This window comes from Carettochelys insculpta, chromosome 23 (assembly GCF_033958435.1).
Source record: "Carettochelys insculpta isolate YL-2023 chromosome 23, ASM3395843v1, whole genome shotgun sequence".
Classification (NCBI taxonomy): Eukaryota; Metazoa; Chordata; order Testudines; family Carettochelyidae; genus Carettochelys; species Carettochelys insculpta.
The window spans coordinates 22415186-22429480 of record NC_134159.1 but is presented as its reverse complement, the minus strand read 5'-3'; the positions used below and the strand labels follow the sequence as shown (position 1 = coordinate 22429480).

The window sequence follows — 14295 nt, the reverse complement described above, 5'->3', positions numbered from 1 at the left end:
CCCAGGCACAACTGTGGCACATGCGCTCTCAGAAGAGAGTCATGTGCAGGCATCTATTTAGAGACTGCTTGTAATTTCCTGATTGCGTTCCCAGCAACCGAGGTCATGAGACATCTCAGTCAGGCACTAAGTAGAGGCTGGAGTTCCCTGCTGCTGGGGCCTCTTGCAGGGCGCCGGGTATGTCCTGAGCTGGCTGTCCTGTGAAGGCCGGGCAGGACAGAGAGCTGCAGGGACCACAGCGCATTCTCTGTTGCTGTCTGAACCTGTCAACACATGTAGCTCAGTCTCTTGAGCTACGTCTACACGTGAAGCCTACATCGAAGTAGCTTATTTCGATGTAGCGACATCGAAATAGGCTATTTTGATGAATAACGTCTACACGTCCTCCAGGGCTGGCAACGTCGACGTTCAACATCGATGTTGCACAGCACCACATCGAAATAGGCGCTGTGAGGGAACGTCTACACGCCAAAGTAGCACACATTGAAATAAGGGTGCCAGGCACAGCTGCAGACAGGGTCACAGGGCGGACTCAACAGCAAGCCGCTCCCTTAAAGGGCCCCTCCCAGACACACTTGCACTAAACAACACAAGATCCACAGAGCCGACAACTGGTTGCAGACCCTGTGCATGCAGCATGGATCCCCAGCTGCAGCAGCAGCAGCCAGAAGCCCTGGGCTAAGGGCTGCTGCACACGGTGACCATAGAGTCCTGCAGGGGCTGGAGAGAGCGCGTCTCTCAACCCCTCAGCTGATGGCCGCCATGGCGGACCCCGCTATTTCGACGTTGAGGGACGCGGATCGTCTACACGTGCCCTACTTCGACATTCAACTTCAAAGTAGGGCGCTATTCCCATCCCCTCATGGGGTTAGCGGCTTCAACGTCTCGCCGCCTAACGTCAATGTTAACATCGAAATAGCGCCCAACACGTGTAGCCGTGACGGGCGCTATTTTGAAGTTAGTGCCGCTACTTCGAAGTAGGCGGCACGTGTAGACACGGCTTTGGTGCCAGAAAGGACAGGAGGTGAGAAAGCTGATGGAAGTATCTGGCAGTGCCTCTTGGTAGCTTCACTGGAGAGTGGTCCTGGCTAAAAGAGAAATGGCAGAACATTAGCACAGACATCACTGTCCAGTCTCTGCTTCACACAGAACAAGCTGTGATTGGAAACTTGCTCTCCCCAAGAGGCTGAGCCTCGGCGGTTGGGTATAGGCGCCCCCTCCAGAGAGCTGCCACACAGGGCTGGGGGTGGGCACTCGCTGGCCAGGCTGTCTATGGCAGGGCTGGTGGTGGGCACTCGCTGGCCAGGCTGTCGGGGGCAGGGCTGGGGGTGGGCACTGCCTGGCCAGGCTGTCGGGGGCAGGGCTGGTGGTGGTCACTTGCTGGCCAGGCTGTCGGGGGCAGGGCTGGTGGGGGCACTCGCTGGCCAGGCTGTCGGAGGCAGGGCTGGGGGTGGACACTCTCTCCAGTGTCTAAAGCTCCCCAGTTTCTAGGTACAGCTAAGGTGCATGTTTGTCTGTTGGCATACAGCAGTTCTCTGCACCCTGGGCACAGTAGGAGTGGGGCAGGTTACTGGCCCACTAGCCTTGCCTAGAAAGGTACAGATGCCCCATCCTTAACACAGAGGTGCAACCCACCACTACTGTCCTAGTGGTAGAAGGAGGCCTGATGCTTGTGTGGTCACTGCACCCGCACAAAGGGTTAGAACAGCACCATGTGGAAAGGTAGCATTTTAGGTTCCCCTTGTGGTGTTGTGACTGACAACACAAGGTGCAGGGCAAGGGTGAAACAGGTCCAGACATGCAAGCAAGGCTGCAGTGTGTGCTGGGACCTGTCCTCACTGAAAAGTGCACCTGGTCCCTGCTGTCCGTGCAGACCCTGCTGGCTGTATTTGGCACAAGCCTGTTGGAATGCTGATGGCTGGCACCGTCCAGCTGCCATGTCCTCTGCAGTGTAAACCGTGTGATGGGACTGTCACACCAAACGGCAAGGCACAAGTCTGGGAGCCCCAGCATGGAAGGAACCAGCCCAGAAGGGTTCTTGCAAATGCCTTCCTGCGAGCACCCAGCTGCTGCATGAGCAGGGCTCTGCATGCAGCTCTGATGCACCAGCCCAGCCCGGCACTGCAGGAGAAGCTTTCCAGCCTCCTGGTGACCTGGACATGGCTTCTACAGGCCAGTCCCTAACGACTCCCACCCTGCCTTGATGTGGTGCCAGAGAAGGAGCACAGCTCGGAGAGGAGCAGGCACCAGCCCACCGGGAGATGCAAGAAGAGCCCTTGTCCTGGGACAGATAATTAGCAGGTGCAAGCAGTGCGGTGCAGTGCGCAAGGCCTGCGCCGGCTCAGCTGACCTTTGACTCTGGTCTGGGGGCTGTATTCCCCTCTCTGGAACTCAACCTCCCTCTGGCAAACCGAGCAGGCTGCTGTGCAGAGCACTGAGTCATGCTTTGAGACTGGGGTAAGGCGCATGTTGCATGATTATTTCCTGGGCAACGCACAGCACACGGCCATCTCTGTGTGCCTGACCAACCCTGCTGACTGAGTGGAACCCAGGTATCACAGTACAGCTCTGTGCCTGCCTCAGCCTCCCCACACTCCCACCTTTGGGGAATCGTGGAACCCCAGGGAGCATCCCGCTTGCAAAAGTGCTACAAGAGGCACCTGGCAGCAGTGCAGGGGCTGGCCTGTTCCCAGCACAAGGTGCACACAAAGCAGCCATGCCCTGTGCCCCAGGCATAGCGTCACCACTTGCAAGGCACTTCCCCAGCAGACCACCGGCAATGTGGGCAGAACAAACGGTTCCCATCCCAGGATTTTTCACAGGAAAAGACAGTGAACGGCCTCCTGAAATGGGAGAAAGCTCCAGAGAGTGGAGGTGATGTGAGATCCCCTCACACACTGTGCCTCTACCTCCCCAGCAGCCCCCCGTCTGGTCTCTAGAGCAGAGGTGAGCAACTGGGCCCCACCCCCAACCTGTCCAATGTGACCCAACCTGACAGAAATTTCAGTTGTGTTCAAATGGGAAAAAACCCTTTGGCACGTTGAGAAAATACGTCTGTAGACTGCACAAGCTTTATTAGTCGGGCTATAAATGTGACCACCCAGCCGTAACAACGGTCCCATATTGCAACATTTTAATGAGCTGGATGAGCCTGAGACCCTGCAGCCCATTGTGCCCCTCACCCCGTTTGTGCACCCTGCTCTTGAGTGTGGGAGCAGAGTGCTTCTTGCTGTGCAGCCCAGTTGTGCCTTGGCTGGGGCTCCCAGGGCTAGGCTAGGATGGCAGAGTTGGGCACAGGGGTGCTGACACTGCACTCAACTCTGGCATTTCCGCACCCTTCAGAAACATGAGCTCAGGAAGCATCACAGCCCCACCCGGCATGTTTGGAGATCACATCACCCAGCATAGAAATGCCGTCACCACGCGGGTGGTGAGCTAGACAGCAGTGTAACACCAGCATTCCCCAGGGAACGGGAAAAAGACCCCTCAGCCCAAAGCAGCCTGCAGCAGGGCTACGGAAATAGCTGGTGTGCTTGCACAGCGGGAATGAGCGTGCGCCCCAGGGCTGCCAATGCTGCTCTGCACGCTACACATTTAAACGATTAACACCGTCACTTAGCGCTGGGGCAGCTGAACAATAAAGGTCAGTGATGGCAAGTGCCCGTTCCCAGCCCCTTAGGACAGCGGAGTCCCCTCTGCACAGCAGTGTGTGCAGCATTCATGTATGCAACCCTGTCCACTGCACCATTTGTGGCTGGGTAGCAGCCTGGGGTCCTGTCCCTCTGAGGTGTGGGACCTGGGGCCAGCTGGCACCCAGCTGGAAGGGAGTGGGGGATCATCAAGCCACAGCGTGACTTGGGCTAAGATGTCCCATCGCCCCTAGCTTGGCAGGAATGACAGACGTTGCCCTAAAGTGGTACTGCAGCCCTGGCCTCTGCTGGGGTGGGGGCGGGGATGGGCGCTGCGGCAGGCTGCCGTGCAGCGGTGTGGAGGACGGGGCTGCGTGACATTTGGGCAGAGTCCCTCAGTAGTGCGAACCAGTAGCACATGCCTGTCTGCAGCTGTGATTGTGTTCTGGGCACCACCTGCCTTCCTGCCCCAGGCTCACAGCCAGGCCAGGCCTGGCGATGGCCATAGTGTGTCCCTGGCCAGTTACCATGAGATCTTTGGGGCAAGGAGGGGCCCAGTGCGCCCTGGAGGCTAAGGGCTGGTCAGCTCCTGGCAGTCTGCAGGAGACACGGCAGTTTGCATCGCTCTGGGAGCCGTTGGCAACAAGTAGGAAACTGTTGCGTGCAGGCTGGTGGGTGGGAACCTGGCCCAGAGCTGGAGGGAACTGAGGGCTGTGCCGAGAGCCCCTTGTTGGGGGCGGGGGGGACAGGTGTTGGCCAAGACTCATGTAACTCCCTGGGGTAACTGAGCTGTGGAGCAGCAGCACGTAGTTTCAGGGGAGTTTGACTGGCTGCTGCTGGCCCTGGGCTGCTGTTGCACCTGTCTCTGGAGGGACAGCTGGTTTTTTTAAAGCTTATGTTACATTTAGCGGCAGCTTAACCGTACAGGTGGTCGACCAAAAGAGCCCTTCATGTGTCACCGCTGAGGGCCCACGGGAGCAGTGAGATGGCTTGGAGGCCGGGGACGGCCACGGGGGCATAAGTTACCTCTGCTCAGTGTTCTGTGTGGCCATGGGACAGATTGAGCCTATGCACAGGTGCCAGGCGTGAAGAAGCAGTAGCATGTTCACAGCCCCCCCGAGAGCCAAGGGGCATTTTTGTCCTATGCTGGCCAGTGAGCTCAGCCCTGCCCTTCCCACCATGTGCTGGCCCAGCCTCCCAAGAAACTGGTCTCACGTCTGGTGGGAACCAGCTGCAGAGACCCTCGGGCCCTCCCATCTAGGGGCCTGGAGCAAACCCTCCATAGCCCTGTCCCGCTGGGCCAGGCCCCACCAGCCACAGGCACCAGGTGCTCTCCCCAGTTAGTAGAGGCAGCAGAGACGCTGGACTCCTTCTTGAGGGTAGGTGTTTAGTAGCCAGGAAACAGCGTAATGGCCTGTGCCTCTGGCTCTTCCCCCTCCACCCCCCCTGCTCTACAACTGACTCTGCTCTTGGCGAGTATGACACCCCTCCCCGCAAGTCCAGCTCTGTGTCCTGCGCCTGACGCTGGAACTGGGCAGGTGGCTGGCAGTGCTGCCCCCTCGAGGCTCTGAGGGGACACAGTGGGAGTCCCTGAAAGGCTGGAAAGGACTGCCAGGGGGTCAGGCTCCTGTGCTGCCACAGAGCACGGCCCTGGAGCCAGCACCTGGATAAGTGTGGCTGGGGTCTGGCAAGCACAGTCCCTCAGAGGGCTGGAGGTGGGGAGGTGCTACGAACAGGGAGTGCTAAGTGTTGCTGCCCTGGCCTCTAGCCGAAACGTGCTTGCCCCCAGTTTGTGGGGTCACAGCCTGTGTGCCCTGCACAGCCCCTGCACGTGGCTTGGGCCCAGCCGGCTCTCCCTCCACGCGCAGGGACAACAGAGCATAGCAGGCAAGCTGTCCCTAGCCCCACAGGCCAGCTGGGCATGAGGCAAGCGCCCGCTTTGGCAGCGCTGGATCTGACTGTGCAGTCTGCCCTATTCTGTTCTGCCTGTCACAGCCCAGCGCTGCATGGCCAGCGTGCTCCCATTGCCCCCTGCCCCCAGGCCTGCTCTCGCCTCCCAATACAACAGGAACAGTTATGTGGCAGGGTCACTGGCCAGAGCTCATCTCACTCCGCCCCCTACACAAGTCTCTGCTGCACCCTCCTCCCCACCTGGGGAGGCTGAGTGCACAGAGGAGAACAGCTGTGAGCAACCCCCCTGCCCACCCAAGGTCTCTCTGCTGCCCCACTGGGGGCTCAGTCCAAGCTCCTCTTCCTGGTGTAGCTCTGGATGGACATCTGGAAGTGCTCAGTGGTGTTGAGCTCCGCTCGGAAGAGGATGATGTAGGTCTTGGGGAGGAAGTAGCCTGCGAAGAGCCCGACCAGAGCACACAGGTTGGCCAGCACAGTGATGGCCATCAGGTACTTGCCCTTGTAGATGATATACGTGGTCAGGTAGCAGATGAAGCAGACAAAGTTGATGAGCAGGCTGCAGGTGACGCACTTGGCCTCATTGTAGTTCTCCGGCAGGTCCTTCCCCACGTAGCTGATGACAAAGCAGCAGATCCCGAGCAATGTGTTGTACAGCAGCCCCCACATCGAGTCACCTTCTGAGCACTGGAGGATGATCAGGGTCACATGTGTCGCATAGTCCTTCCTTGGCACTGAGGGATTGGTGCAGAGCGCGACCAGGCACACAAGCACCTGCACAGCCGTGCAGGTACCAATGAACAAGCTGGGTCCATTGTGCCTCACCCAGGCTCCATAGAGGGCAGGCCACTTGGCAGCCAGCTTGAAGATGCAGACGATCTGGAAGGAGCGCATTGCAATGCATGAGAGGCAAGTGGTGAAGCTGATGGAGAAGACGGGCAGCCTCAGCAGGCACGTGTACCAGGTGGGCTCCCCAAAGAAGCAGTAAAGACTGCAGCAGGCGCAGATCAGGGCGCCCAGCATGAGGAAGCACATCCTGCCACCTGCTGACTTGACCACTGGCGTGGTGAGATTCTGGGCAAAGAGGAGAGCCGTCCCCCCGAGCAGCAGCAGCAACAGGGTGATGGCAGCAAGCAGGGCACAGGAGATGGGGTCAGCCCAGGACAGGAACTCTGTGGTCCGATTGAAGCAGCTTTCACTCTCCGCTGGGGCCCACTGGTCTGTTCCGCATGGCTGGCAGTTGTAGAGGTCTGCAGTGGAAGGCAATGGGGGAGCTGATATGCCTCTCACCCCCTCTAGTTATGGTAATGATGATTTGCCTTCTTATCGCACCTCTTGCCTGGAAGGACCTCAGGATATTTAACAAGCTGTGTACAGGGGTCACCTGCCACTGGGATGCAGCTGCCTCTGGTGCATTGCACAGATGCTGGGGTAATGACCCCAGCCTTAAGTAAAGTACTTTAGGTTCTTTAATGACCTGGGATGGATGTGCACCTCTTTCAAATGAGGTTCAGTGAGACAATGTAACAGGACAAACCCTAAAGCCCCAGCCCTGGTGTACGGGAGTGCAACAGCCATGAAAGTGAATGGTCCTGTCTTTGGCAGGATGTTGAAGGAGTTGGAAAAGGAGAGCTCTGGTCTGTGGAGTGACCTCAGCTCAGCCAAGGCTTGGAGACCACCAGGGTAACATCCAGCTGAGCCCTGGTTCTGGGAAGGTGCACAGCTCATACAGCCCATCTCCTGCAGGAGGGGGCATGTGCAGGGGGCAGCCACAGCAGCCAGGTTGTCTGCAGAAGCAGCTCTCCCCTCTCCTGGCAGGTTGGATGCAGGGGTGGTGACCTGGCTAGGCCACTAACTTCCTCCTGCGGCTGTTCACTGCTCATGGCTGCCCAGCACTCCTGCTCTAGTGGGACATGGGGATGCGGACACCTACTGAGGCGAGGTCTACACCCCACCAGGAGAACTCCCTAGCTGGAGTCGACATAGCGAAAACTCGTTTTTCCACCACTCCCACAGCAGGAGGTCGGCGGGAGAAACTCTCCTGTCGCTGTCCCTCACGCCTTGCGACTGCCAGGGGGATGGGAGGTGCCAGCACCGCCAGGAGAGTTCCATTCAGTGTCCCCCCACCAGCCAGGGGCACTCTGCCCCGCAGTTAGACAGGCCGGAGGGAGAGTGAGGGGCAGACCACATTCCCTCGCCATAGGTTTCAATGTGTAGTTGGCACAGCGGGGACCAGCTAACCCTGCAGCCAGCCCTGGCTCCAGCACCCCAGCATTTCCCTATCACGTGCAGCACCAACTTGCCGCTAACCACGTCCTGCTGCAGCACATCCTGCCATGTGGGATTGCTCATTTGTTCGGGCTTTGCTTGTCCACCCACCAGCAGGACAAAGACAACAGTGGGCAGGATCCCTCCCCAGGACACCTGCTGCTCCCAGCCGCTCAGAGCCCACAGTGAGAGGAGTCAGGGAGCTTCAGCTCACCTGTCTATCTGACTCCCAGCTGGCAGCCCTGAGAAACCACAGCTTCCCACCCCGGCCAGGAGAGTGCTGCAGCCAGCCGGTATTTCCATCCCCACCCAGCCCTTCGGAGAGCACTATGTGGGAAACAGCAGAGTGCAGGCTGCACAGGGCCATTTGCATCTCACCAGGCTCCACAGGAGGAGGGAGAGGGTAAACAAAAGGGGAGCTGGGGTGGAGGAGGAGGAGGGAAGGGCTGGAGCAGGTAGGTACAAGCAGCAGGTGGAGCCAGGTGCATAGGACAGGAAGCCACGAATGGCAGGACAGGGTTAACTAGCTTGCCCCAGCTGTGACCCCCCGTGCCTCCAGTTCTACTGACCACTGCTGTTCAGGAAGGTTCCTCCTGGGCAGGCCATGCAGTCAAAGCAGCACTGGTGAAGCCCCACCTGCATCCTCTTCTCGCCTTTCGCACAGAGCTTTGAACATGTGGACACGGGCACCTAGATGAAAGCACAGCACCGAGCAGGTTGGCAAGGAGGAAGCCAAGCCCCAGTGAAAGCCAGCACCAGCTAGGAAACAGCACTGGCTGAGCAAAGCTGAGGCCCTAGGACCAGCGCAGCTGCTCACTGGGACTGGCTCTGATGTTTCCAGGCACCTCCATGTCCAGGAACGGGGTCAGGACTGCGGGTGGACGCAGGGGCAGAGGGTGGGCAGTGGCAGCGCAACAGCATGCCTGCGGCGATTCTTCCTGAGAAGCATTCTTCTGAGAATTAAGATGCAAGCAGGAGCCTGTCAGCTCTCTGCTCCCTGAGCTGCCCGTCCCAATTGTTTCAGGGCCCACAGTCAGTCATAGCGGGGACCTGTGGCCTGGAGACGCTGGACCCTGAACTTCCCCCTGCTGTGGGAAGGAGCTGTGGAGATGTAGCTGAGTTGACTGTGACCAGAAAATGTGATTCAGTGCAGGAAGAGGAGCTGGGGGAGCAGGCCCCTTCCAGCCTGCAGGATTCTGCTTCCCCAAGTCCTGAACACAAAGCTTTATGCAGGGCCAAGGTTCAGGAATATGGGGAGGTTGGTTTTGTTTGTACCGCTAAGAAACCCCCTCTTTGGTGCCACTGCCCTGCCCTGCCCTGCCCTGCCCTCCTCAGGCCCCTCCCTACCCAACGTACAGCTCAGCTGCTGTGGTACCTGATTATCCATTGTATGCCAGCAGATTGCATCCCGGTCCATGGTCGGGCTGTCTGGCTTTCGGGGGAAAGACCCAATCACATCAAAAGACCAGGTCTGGCCAGCCCATTTCCACACAACAAGGTCGTAGCCAGTCAGGGGGTCCCCACTGGCATCAAACTGCACCTGGCTATTCTGCAGAGTGAAATTCACCTGCCTGATTTTTTCCAGGAGCTGGAAAACAGAAAGGCCATAGGTGGAAAAGGCTCAAGATTCCCACTTGAGCAAAGACCCTCTCAGGCCTAGGTCACGGCCTCAGTGAGACTGCAGGGTCTATGGCTTTGAAGCTCTCCTCTTTCTCATGACTTACCCACCACCCCGTGGCAGCACAGTTCTGTTTCCCTGTCACAGATGGAGAACTGAGGCACAGAGACAAATGGTTTATTTTTCAAAAGTGATTATGTCTCGTTGCCTGTCAAGAGACTGGGGCATCGAGGTGCTTTTGAAATATGTACCATAAGTAACATCTCAGTGGAACATGGCATCTGCTGGGAAGCAGGGAATTGAACTCAGGTGTCCTGGCCCCCCTACTGCCACCGCTCCTCCCCTCTGTTTAGATACGGGCTCTCCAGGGCATGCTCTGGCGAACTGGCAGGTACCACTGGCCTGTTCTGGGACTATCGCTGCTTTGACAGCAAGCAGCTTGCACGTAGCTCTTGGAGCTGGTGGGCACCTGCTTGTCCTCCTGCTATTTCTGTTCCTGTCTATTTCCAGCCCTCTGCCTCTCACCATAGCGTGGTCAGAGCTCCCCACAGTCTCCAGGCACTGGACTGCCCCATGCAGCTTCACACCGGGGACCTCTCGCTCCTACAAAAGAGAGAGCAGGGCCCCTCCTTTGCTCAGTGACCCACTCACCTGCCAGGGATAGACTTGGTCCTGGCTGCACGCTCCCAAGCTGCAGCCCAGCAAGTGGTGCAGGCCGTGGGCCACAGCAAACACGGCAGAATACACATTAAAGGCAGCCCAAGTGTCGTACGCCTGGAGCGCGTGAGTCAGGGCATAGCAGCTTGTGCAGATCTGGTTGCAGCTTTGGTGAGTGCTCTCTGTGCCACTGGCATTGCTGCTGTTCCCACCATCCCTCCCTGTAGCACCCAGAGCAGGGGCACACATGGCTACCTCCATTTGCTGGGAGTTTACATGGGCAGATTCAAATTCTTCCAGGCCTGCAAGCTTTGCCTGCTTGACTGACAACCCAATCACGGTGCCGATCCTGTGGATGCCAGGGATACTCCAGACTACCGAGGCGAGAGACCAGGCCTCGGTGCCCAGCCACACCTTGTCCGTCACATTCTCCTGCACCACCACGTGGAAGAAGTCTTTAGCACTATACTCACTGGAGAAGACGATGGTGACGTTGACCTTGGTGCTAAGGAGGTCACTAACCATGTCCTTCAGCTCCTGGTCACTGGCGCCACGCTTTGAGGGGATGACTCTGCGGTAGGCGGCACAGATGTTGTGCTCGGCCATCACATCTAGCAGAGTCTTTATCCCATTCTTGCCATAGGTATCATCGCTCCCCACCACCGCGATCCAGTTCCACCGGAACTCCTCCAGCAGCAGCACGAGAGCCTCCACCTGCAGCCTGTCGCTGGGGATGGTGCGCAGGAACGAGGGGTAGGCATGCTTCGAGCTCAGCATCTCATTGGAAGCTTCGTAACTAATCTGCAAAAGGGAATCAAAGAAAGGCAGCATCTCCAGATAGGAAAATGCACAGCAGGGGATGGGCACAACTGATTGTGATTACACAGCACAGGGGACAACTGGCACCAAGCAGCGCTCCCCTCAGCCCTGACTCTTGGGGGCCTGAGGGGACTACTGGTCCTTGGAGGGACAGGGCAGTGCCAGCTGCAGCAATACCACTTTGAAAAGCAGACCAGATTCTCAGTGCCAGAAATGAGTCTGTCTGGTGCTGGAGCCAGATTGAGGCTTTGTTCCACACACCACAGAGGAACCTCAGTGGGGTTCATATCACCTTCTCAGCACAGATCCTCCAGCCTCAAGCCACAACCCCACTCCTGCCCCTCCTCTGATTAGTCAGTAATATCCCCAGGCAGCACCTGTGTTTGGCCTGGCACAGGATCTGTCCAGTTTACAACATATCTGGTATTGCTCCAGACAAGCTGCTGATTACCTCAGGCATCAGGAAGATACTCAGGATAGCGGCGGTGACAAGGGCAAATTGGCTGCTGTCTGGCCCTATCAAAGCCACATTCTTAGGCTGATAGTGGGTGAAGTTGCTGAGTACTTCCACCTGGTGCTGCCGGCTCTGGGCAAGGATGCTCAGCGTCGCATGCAGGTTGGCAGATTCTGAGCACGTGTCATAGATCTCGTAGCCCAAAGTGACATTGGGGAGGAGGCTGCTGGAGTTGTTTATCTGCTCGATGGTGAATCGCATGGCTTGAAACAGGTGGTAGCCATGGCTGTTTATGGAGGCTGTGCTGCAGAAACACAGATGTTATCGCAGAGGCAAGAGAACAAGGTGATAGCTGCTCTGAATCTTAGAGCTGCGCCCTGGCCAGTGTGGTCCAGGAACCAGGCAACCAGTTCTCACAGTGAGGGCACAGCTACACCTACCAGAAGAGCGATGCAGCAGTAGTTGAATTTCCAGGGTTCAGTTAAGTGTGTCTAGTGAGGCTGTGCTAAATTGAACCATTAAGGCTCCACCGTTGACGCTGGTGCTCCTCACTATCGCAAGGAGTAACAGAAGTTGACTGGAGACTATCTCCTGCTGCCCTCCTGCTGTGGGGATGGCATGACAAATCGATTTCCGATACGTTGATTCCAGATACCTGGCCTGACACACTGGGCGGTCGGAGAGAAATCACTTCCCCGTCTGGGCCCCCTCTGCCATGTGCACAATGACTCACGGGGGATTCATGGGTTGCTGCACTTGTATAATACACATCAGATCTTACCTTACCCTCAAACCCCATTGTCCCTCCCCTCGTCAGTACTCACTTGTGCAATGTCCCGGGCGGTACAGAGTCACAGCCCTGCTCTGCTCCCACTCTCCTCCTCAGACAGCACAAGAGGAGACTCCATGTGCATCTCCCCAGCTCTCTCTGTCCCCCTCCCTGCCTCTCTGGTTGCAGCAGATTTTCCTCAGTAATGGCCACAGTTGCACTAGGTGAGCTGTGATGTTTTGGACCATAGTCATTTTATTAATGCAAGGCGAGCGCTGCATGTCCCAACTCCCAGCCCACCGGGTGCTCTCTCTGTTGCAGCTTCCTGGCCCTTTGCAATGGGTCTCTTTGTCTCACACCTGCTTTCCTATGTTTGTTTCCTCTTCTCTTTCTGTTCATGTTAAATGCCATTTCCTTCTCTGTATTTGTCTAACCTTTTCTAACAGCATTTCTAAAGCTCCGGTTGTTATTGCTACTGTTTGTATTAAGCGGCATGATCCCCACTCTACTAGCTGCTGTCAAACACAGAATGTCCCTGCTCCAAGAGTTTAAAATCTAAGGATAAGATGAGAGGCAACAGGTGGATCAAGCAGACAATACCATGAGCACAAGAAAGTCACGAGGCAACACTGGATAGCACCTTTAGAGTGCAGATAAATTAATATCTGCATCTGCAAAAAAGATCCGTGGATATCCACCAAGATGCAGGATTCTAGATAGAAAATTTGTATCTGCTTTCATACCCTCAAAAATGAGCCACCACTATCTACAGTCACGTCCATGGATGCAGCTACCCAGGGATACAAAGCAGACAGCAGTGGGTTTGCAGGGCTCTAACCATGTTAAGGAGGGATTACAGCACACCCACACACCTTACTAACTGTTCTATCTAGGTACTGATACATAGTGCCTTTTGCAGCCCCAACAACCCTTTTACTTACCTGTCACATATGTCAACTTCTGGCCTAGATTTCACTGTTGCTGAGTAGCTGTGCATTGAGAATAATCCTGCAATCATGTAATCACCATCCATCCTGAATGCAGAAGGTGGCTCCATTTTCTGGCATCTGAAAGCCCGGTAACATGGAGCCAACAGATACAAATAAAGGAATGGAGAAGAATGCATCACTCTTCGAACAGAACTCTCTGGAGAAAGGAAGCAGATAATGGACACTCACTGCTTCTCAGATGGTGATAGAATCTAAGGCTCTGAAGTATGTTGGACTATTTACATAGCCTATGCATTGGCAATGTACCCAGGAACTAGGACTTCATGCTCTCCCAGGAAGGAAGTTAAGTTTTGGTTTGAGGCAAAAATAACCAACCAACCAGGGCTGTGTCACCTGTGCTATTTTGCCGGTCCCATGCAGCATTCCTGGTAAGCTGAGAACCTGGGGGGCCAGCCAGGAGAGATTCAGGTGCTGCCCCACTTATTAGCAGAGCACGCACAGGCACGCCCGTGGGCAGCACGTGTGTCTGTTGGTGGTGCACATGCACACAAACCTTGGTGCACGTAGAATTTATTCTGCTTACGGATGGGAAAAAACGGGAGGCAACACTGGTGTGGTCAGCGGCTGGATGAACTGGGCAGGGCTTTCACGCAGGGCGCTCTGCGGGGATCAGCCGCACGGAATTCCCCGGCGCGTTAGCAGCTCTGGGGCCGCCTCATCCCCTAGCAGCCAGGGGCACGGAGCGTTGCAGCAAGTGGCTGGAGGGCTTTTGTTATGAGCCTCTGGCGCGTGCGACAGAACTGCCACGCGTGCTGCGCCCCCGCGCGGTCTCCTCTGCCCGCTCCTGCTCCAGCGCGGAGCCCCTCGGGGGGCGCCCGCCCGGGCCCCGCGAGCCACCGGCTGCTCCCGGAGCGCGGGGAAAACCGCCCCCCCCCCAGCGCCGCGGCGCCTCCGCGCAGCTTTTCCCTGGCAAGGGGCGGGGCCCGGCCCGGCTCTGCGCGGGCGCCCGCGGGGCCGTCCACAGGCGCGGCTCCTGCAGCTGCCGCCACCAGCGCTGACCCGGGAGCGCTGGGCCCCGCCCGCGCAATGCCCGAGGCGCGCTCCACCAGCGCCCTCCCGCGAGCCCCCGCCCCCGCCGTGCCTCCTGGGCACCGTTCACGGCCCGGGGCCACGCCCCAGCCGGAGCTGGGAACCGAACTCGGGCACCGTCCCATCGCCCGCTC

General features: G+C 57.4%; 1 protein-coding gene across 4 annotated transcripts; it reads right to left on the bottom strand.

The window, feature by feature from the left end:
* Positions 1–3067: 3067 nt before the first annotated feature.
* On the bottom strand, positions 3068–14097 carry TAS1R1 (taste 1 receptor member 1). 4 transcript variants are annotated; one of them, XM_074975822.1, is made up of 7 exons: positions 13466–14097; positions 13064–13268; positions 11351–11657; positions 10075–10881; positions 9181–9393; positions 8375–8495; positions 3068–6787 (listed from the first exon to the last, which is right to left on the bottom strand). In XM_074975822.1, the coding sequence occupies exons 2-7, from the start codon at positions 13246–13248 to the stop codon at positions 5865–5867; spliced, it is 2556 nt and encodes an 851-aa protein (XP_074831923.1). In that variant the 5' UTR covers positions 13249–13268; positions 13466–14097; the 3' UTR covers positions 3068–5864. The 4 variants fall into 4 exon arrangements, with proteins under 4 accessions (XP_074831923.1, XP_074831924.1, XP_074831925.1 ...); XM_074975823.1 differs by having other exon boundaries at positions 13656–14097; XM_074975824.1 differs by lacking the exon at positions 13466–14097 and having other exon boundaries at positions 11351–11958; positions 13064–13200.
* Between the last annotated feature and the right edge of the window lie 198 nt (positions 14098–14295).

Bases quoted from the DNA above. Each gene is read 5' to 3' on its own strand.
- TAS1R1 (XM_074975822.1), bottom strand. From the start codon at position 13,248: ATGCATTCTTCTCCATTCCTTTATTTGTATCTGTTGGCTCCATGTTAC. The intron at 11,658-13,063 runs GTAAGTAAAAGG...GTGTTTCTGCAG, and splicing joins GAAGTTGACATATGTGACAG to CACAGCCTCCATAAACAGCC. The intron at 6,788-8,374 runs GTCAGTAGAACT...CTTCCACTGCAG, and splicing joins AACCTTCCTGAACAGCAGTG to ACCTCTACAACTGCCAGCCA.